Source organism: Lissotriton helveticus, chromosome 8 (assembly GCF_964261635.1).
Source record: "Lissotriton helveticus chromosome 8, aLisHel1.1, whole genome shotgun sequence".
Classification (NCBI taxonomy): domain Eukaryota; kingdom Metazoa; phylum Chordata; class Amphibia; order Caudata; family Salamandridae; genus Lissotriton; species Lissotriton helveticus.
In genome coordinates, this window is record NC_136069.1 from 481,167,513 (window position 1) to 481,174,224 (window position 6,712).

General features: G+C 46.7%; 1 protein-coding gene across 1 annotated transcript; it reads left to right on the forward strand.

Annotated features, from left to right (window-relative positions):
- The first annotated feature begins 2,133 nt into the window (after window positions 1-2,133).
- LOC144773760 (kelch repeat and BTB domain-containing protein 7-like) lies at window positions 2,134-4,365 on the forward strand. Its single transcript, XM_078658884.1, has 2 exons — window positions 2,134-3,013; window positions 3,273-4,365. The coding sequence occupies exons 1-2, from the start codon at window positions 2,253-2,255 to the stop codon at window positions 4,363-4,365; spliced, it is 1,854 nt and encodes a 617-aa protein (XP_078515010.1). The 5' UTR covers window positions 2,134-2,252.
- Window positions 4,366-6,712: the final 2,347 nt, after the last annotated feature.

A 6,712-nucleotide genomic window follows, 5' to 3' on the forward strand; every position in this document is an offset into this window, starting at 1 on the left:
TCAAAGGTGAGATGGGGTCCGGGCGGCGAACTAACTAGCTCAATCCCCATAGAAAGGGGAGTTCGCCAAGGATGTGTCCTGGCACCAACTTTGTTTTGCTTATATGTTAATGATATTCCTTGTTTTTTACAAGGTTGTAATAATGATGCACCGAAGCTGGGGGGGGTGAGCCAATACCAGCCCTATTATTTGCGGATGATACCATTCTTATTTCGCAAACACCAAATGGCCTTCAAACTTTGCTTAGCACCTTCCCAGCCTACTGCAGCAAAAAAGGTTTAGAGATAAATACCAGTAAGACAAAGTACATGGCAATAAATCCGCACAAGTGCTTTAGAGAAAACTTGGTTTTAAACGGACAAAAACTGGAACATGTTGAAAATGTTAACTATCTTGGAGTTTCATTAGATTCTAAAACAACACGGAAAACCCAAATTGATAAAAGCAAGTTGTTATTAAGACAAAATACACTACCGATCCTGAAAAGACACCGGAATAGTCTCAATAAAGCTGTATCTCCAGCACTCGAGTTATTCCGATTTAAAGCACAATCGGCAGCACTATATGGTGTTGAATTGTGGGGCCCGTCGAGCAAAAAGGAGTTTGAGGTTAATGAGAATAAATTCTTAAGAGCTTTGCTAAAAATCCCAGTATGTACACCGCTTATTCCGTGAATTCTCGATCTTAATATGAAGCATACGGATAACCATGTAATTATTAGACCACTGATGTTGTGGGTTAGGCTCTGAACAACACCTGAGCTGCTGGATTATAGGGCGGCGTTAACAGAGATCAAGGATTTGGATGAAAATAATTGCATTGCATGGTTTAAACATGTTAGTACTTGGTTTAAGAAGATTGGCTTAGCACATTTTTAGAGTAGTCCACTGACATTAACCACTAATTCAAGAAAGATATTAAAGGCTTCTTTCTGGGCTTTCATAGATCAAAATAGATCAAATGATAGAGAAAAAGGATCCTTGACTAGTGAGTTTCTTATGTTTAAAGATAGTGCTTGCTTTGAATCTTTTTTGGATGAAGTAAACCCACCGTTGGCAAAAACAATATACTTGAAGTACAGATATGGTGTACTGATGTTAAAATCAAGTACAACAAGGTGGGCAAATTCTAGTAACAACACATGCATGTTGTGCTCAGGAAAAGTTAAGGAAGATATTACACATGTTCTATTTTTTTGTCCGGCCTATTTGATCCCAAGAAAGAGATGGATTAAACCTCTTTGTATAAACATGGGTGTGAGATCGAATAGAGAAGCTGAAATGGTTTTAAAAACTGACACTTGCCAGGTTATTGTTTTTGGTATTAGCCGGGTTCTGCTGGTCGTAAGTTTCCTCAGGGTAAAGGCTAGCGAGAAGCTTTAGGAATGCTTAGGGAATCGCTAATGTCATGTATAATGCATTTGCTAGCTAACACAACAATCTGAAACTGTAAAGGACAAATATATGCATATAAATTGATACATGGGCTGTGGAATAAGTTATATATTAGCTCACCGGAAATGCAATTGTAAATGTAATGAAATAGAATGAATTTATTTTTATAAATGCCTTTTTTAATTATTTATATGGTTTTTAGCATAATGATTGACGCCCCCAATCCATTTCCATTAATTGTTGATTTATATCTATCTATGGTAGCCGTAATATTGTTTATGTGTGAATTTTTAATGCATCTTTTATGATACTGCTGTATCGAAATAAAGATTATGAAATGAAATAAATAAACTAGAGCCAAATTTCACGGGGGGAGGGGGGCTACTAAAAATTTCCAGGAAGGAGGGGGGCTGATTCTTCCAGCAATAGGCAGAGTGGAGATGGAGAAGCTCTAAGAAGATATAAAAAACAAGGAAGCCTTGTTAACAAGGGAATGGTTTTTTAAAGGCCTGTGAAGTACTCAGTGTGGCTGAAAGACAAAGGACAGACCAGCCAGCCACCTACTGCAGCTCAAAAACTAACTGTGTGTGCCCGGGGAAGTCACTCTCAGCCCTGGCTGACACACGCGACGGGGGAAGAGGGGGGATGCTGAAGCCCTTTGAGCCTAATGGGCTTGCGCGTCTGCTGGACGCTTTCCCTGCCCCTCCTTCCTCAAAGTAGCAATATTGGGCTACTTTTTGGTTGGCTGCGGGCTAGAAAATGCTCTAAAAATCTGGTAACACTATCAGGCGGAAGGGGAGTCAGAAAGCGGAGGCACAGAATAAGAACGAAGCCCTTGGATAGGTCGCCCTCAGGAAGATGTCCTGCAGCTCAGTATCGAGTTACCTCTCGGGGCCGGAGGAGAAGGTGGACGGCGGCCACGCGGAAGCTGTTCTGGCACAACTGAAAAACTATTACGACTCCCGGCTCCTCTGTGATGTCACGATTGAGGTGCTCGGTGGCATGGCGTCACCAACCGCCGCCACTCCAACTACGGCCGCCGGCGCGTGCTCCCCGTCAGTGGCAGCGACCGGCCGCCTCTTCTCCTGCAACCGCAACGTACTGGCGGCCGCCTGCCCGTACTTCAAGAGCATGTTCACCGGTGGTCTGTGCGAGAGCAAGCAGACGAAGGTGAAGCTGCACGACATGGACGCTGAGTCCATGGCCCTTATTATCGACTACTGCTACACCGGTCGCGTGACAGTGAGCGAGGCCAACGTACAGCGCCTTTACGCTGCCGCTGACATGTTGCAGCTGGAGTATGTGCGCCAAGTCTGCGCCGGCTTCCTGACTCGCCATTTGGACCCAGCCAACTGCGCCGATACTTTAAAGTTCGCGTACGCCTTTGACCACGCCGAACTGCGAGCTCAGGCTTTGGCTTACGTGGCGAGACACTTCAGCCAGCTGAGCGGTGGAGAGTTGTGCGAGTTGAGTCTGGCACAGCTGCAGGAGGTGTTGCGGCTCGACGACCTGGATGTGGACGGGGAACGGCGCGTGTGTGCAGCCGCCCTGCAGTGGCTGGAGGCTGCGCCGGCCGACCGTGGACCCTGCGCCGCCGAGGTGCTGCGCTGTGTGCGTTATTTACAACAAGGGGTGGTGATGGACAGAGTCTCTGAATTAAGCAGAGTACTCTCACCCAGTCAAGAGATCAGGGCTAGATCCAACACCGTTTTTTAGCTCATTGCACCATCCCAGTTTCAGAACCCGGCTGTATGCAAATTAGTCTGTCCCTGGCCCAGTGCATCATGGGAACAGGGCAGACCAGACTACAAAAGCCAATTCTTACACTGGGAAGGAAACAAGCTTCCAGCCAATTCTTACACTGGGAAGGAAACAAGCTTCCCACCTGGCCGACGAGGACCGTGTATACCTGGAGGGATTGCGTGGCCGGCCTTTCGTTCAGCGCTACTGCTTGCCCTACCTGCAGGGGGTGCTGGAGGACCGCTATGGGCCTGTCTGTCCGCCAACGCCCCGAGAGCCACAGACCCCACCACAGGAGAGACCTGCTCGCCGCATCGGAATGCAGGCCAAGGAGATGGTCATCTTTATTGAAGACCTCGAGGATCCCTTCCGCTGCTGGGATCCTTACTCTGGTGACATCTACACTATGCCCTCGCCCGTGGACCCGGCAGTACAAGAAAGCGGTAAGTCAGTGACTTCCTGGAGAGTCTGTGTCTCCCCACAGCACGATATCTACATAGTAGCACAGCCTTTTAAATATCTGTGGGTCTATAACCCCGTGCGCAACAGCTGGCGGCAGCTGGCAGAAAGATTGCTTTGCCGGGAGAACTCTAATCTAGCATACCTGCATGGCCACATCTATATTGTAGGGGGTATGGACCCTTCTACGTGGGCCAAGTTAAGGGAAGTGGAGTGTTACAGTGTACAGCGTGACCAGTGGGCATTGGTTTCCCCCCTTCCACACTCGCTGCGCTACTTCGATTTGGTCACTGTGGAGGACAACCTATATGCGGTCAACCACAAGGAATTACTGCGCTACGATCCTGGCCAGGACCAGTGGACAAATTGCGCCTCCATGGGGGGCAGCGTCTTCAAAAAAGCCTGTGTTTTCCAGGACGAGATCTACTGCATCTGCGATCTTCCTGTGCTAAAGGTGTACAGTCCCGCCCGTGGCGAGTGGAGGCGGATCCGCGACATCCCGTTTGTTGACAAGGCGCGCCACGACCAGATTGTTTGCCACGGTGGGCGGCTTCTGTTCATTACTTGGGCCAAACCACGCTGGCAAGGGGACGTTGTCACTTCGCATTATCAGTACGATGCGTCCGCTGATCGTTGGTTAAAGGTGGGTGACCAGGCAGGATTGCTATCCCCACGTGGTGGGGAAATGTGCCTGTCTGCGCGTGTCTTTACGTCTTGCCTTGAGCCAGGACAGAGCATCCCGAGGAAACCGTATGATGACAACATCGATTAAAGTGCTGACTTGAACCTTTTGGATCCATTCTTCGAGCTCCACGATATGTAATAGGGGTAACCCAAAGGACTGTTGGACTGGGGAATAGATAGAACAATACATGCAACGATCTGGTACAACCGGCATAAGCAAATAACTGACTGGTATCCACCACTGAAATGACTTCACATTTCGCTATATTAGTTCACCACTAATCCTTTATGGACTTCTTGAATAGCGTGCGTCAACACCCCATCAGGGGTAACACGCGCTATATAAACACAAAACTTTTTCCTCCTCTATCCTTCTGCTATCATTCCAAATTCAAATAACTGACTAACCTATCCACCACTTAAAATGTACTTGCATGTTTCACTATACTAATTAAACACTAATCCTCTATGTGTCCCGGAGTAGCGTGCTACTCGTCGACAAAGCACTTCGACCCCTCGTCAGGGGTAGTAAGTGCTATATAAATGCAATTACAATACAATAAGTAATTTTTTGCTAGACAGAAACAGAATTTCTTGCAGTCGAAACATACGCTTCTGTTTTAAGCCTCTATGAAGTGTCAAAAAAGAGGGAAATAAACAATAACAACACCAGAGACTTAGACAATGCAAAATGTCACGTATATTCAATTTATACCGATTTATAATAAAGTATGTTTGCAACGTTTTAAATTTGTTAAATACAGAAGTGCTTCAGAGCATCATGTAGGGATGTCCGTGCATATGTGATTCAGGAAGAAGGAACTACGTGTCCTTTTGCGGATTAAGTGTATGGTAGGCAAGTCAAAAATGAACAGTAAGTTCTATTGAATGGTCTATTAAGCACATTCTTTGTGAATGTCAAAAATAATTTCACAAATGTTTCCTTGTGCAAGGCTACACACTATATAAACTGAAGCAAATGGGGTAGACACTGGGACCCCTCTTATAGGTCGAGCCTGTGCAGCACATGCGCTGCTGTGAGGCATGGGGTACTCTGGTATGGACTTTGAGCTCCACCCACTCTCTGCCCATCTTTCCTGTTGGCTCATGTTGCTGTCGTTTCTAAATGGTTGCTTCTGATTTCTTAACACGCTTATTAGTCTCTCCTTAGTAGCACCTTGTCTGCATTTGTAACCGATCATCAGGACTGGACCTTTTTACTGTGTCCTTAACTGATTAGCTTACATTAGCCCTTCTGAGAACTCTTTGCTCACTTTATCTTAAGAGCACTGGTGGGATGCCAGTTTTAGTAATGGCGCCTGCTTTTTTTTTAATTTATTTGCAGCGCAACCATAAATGTGGCAAAATATTTTCAGTCTGATGTAAACAGGAAAAAAGTCTCATTCTAGCAGGGAGCCACTTTAAAACCAGACAAATTGCACTAAAGCAGCCAGTCGATAGCGGCGACCAGGCTGCTCACTGCTCATATAGCGCTCAGCTTCTTAGCGCTCTTGTACTTTTACTGAATATCGCCCCGTGTGATTTTAAGACACCTGCTGATTGTTATTTTAAAACTGTATTGCTTTGTGTGATTTAATAAAAGGGGGTGGTGATGGACAGAGTATCTGAATTAAGCAGAACACTCCTACCCATGTCAAAAGATCAGGGCTTGATCCAACACCGTTTTTTAGCTCACTGCACCATCCCAGCTCAGAACCTGGCTACATGCAAATTAGTCTGACCCTGGCCCAGTGCATCATGGGAACAGGGCAGACCAAACTACCAAGCCAATTCTTTACTGGAAAGGAAACAAGCTTCCGGGGACCGGTTTCTGGCATTACAGCCGTCGTCGGCCCGGCTTGCTTGAATCCTAATGGTGCGGTGAGCAAGGGACTCATGTCTGAGCATACTCTGCCACACCTGTAGTGGCCAAAACGATTCATAAAAGGGGGTGGTGATGGACAGAATATCTGAATTAAGCAGAACACTCCTACCCATGTCAAAAGATCAGGGCCTGATCCATCACCGTTTTTTAGCTCACTGCACCATCCCAGCTCAGAACCTGGCTACATGCAAATTAGTCTGTCCCTGGCCCAGTGCATCATGGGAACAGGGCAGACCAAACTACCAAGCCAATTCTTTACTGGAAAGGAAACAAGCTTCCGGGGACCGGTTTCTGGCATTACAGCCGTCTTCGGCCCGGCTTGCTTGAATCCTGATGGTGCAGTGAGCAAGGGACTCACATCTGAGCATACCCTTCCACACTTGTGGTGGCCAAAACGATTCAAAAAGGGGGGTGGTGATGGACAGAGTATCTGAATTAAGCAGAACATTCCTACCCAGTCAAAAGATCAGGGCTTGATCCATCACCGTTCTTTAGCCCACTCTGCCACCCCAGTTCAGACATGGCCAGGTTCTGAACTGGGATGGATCAA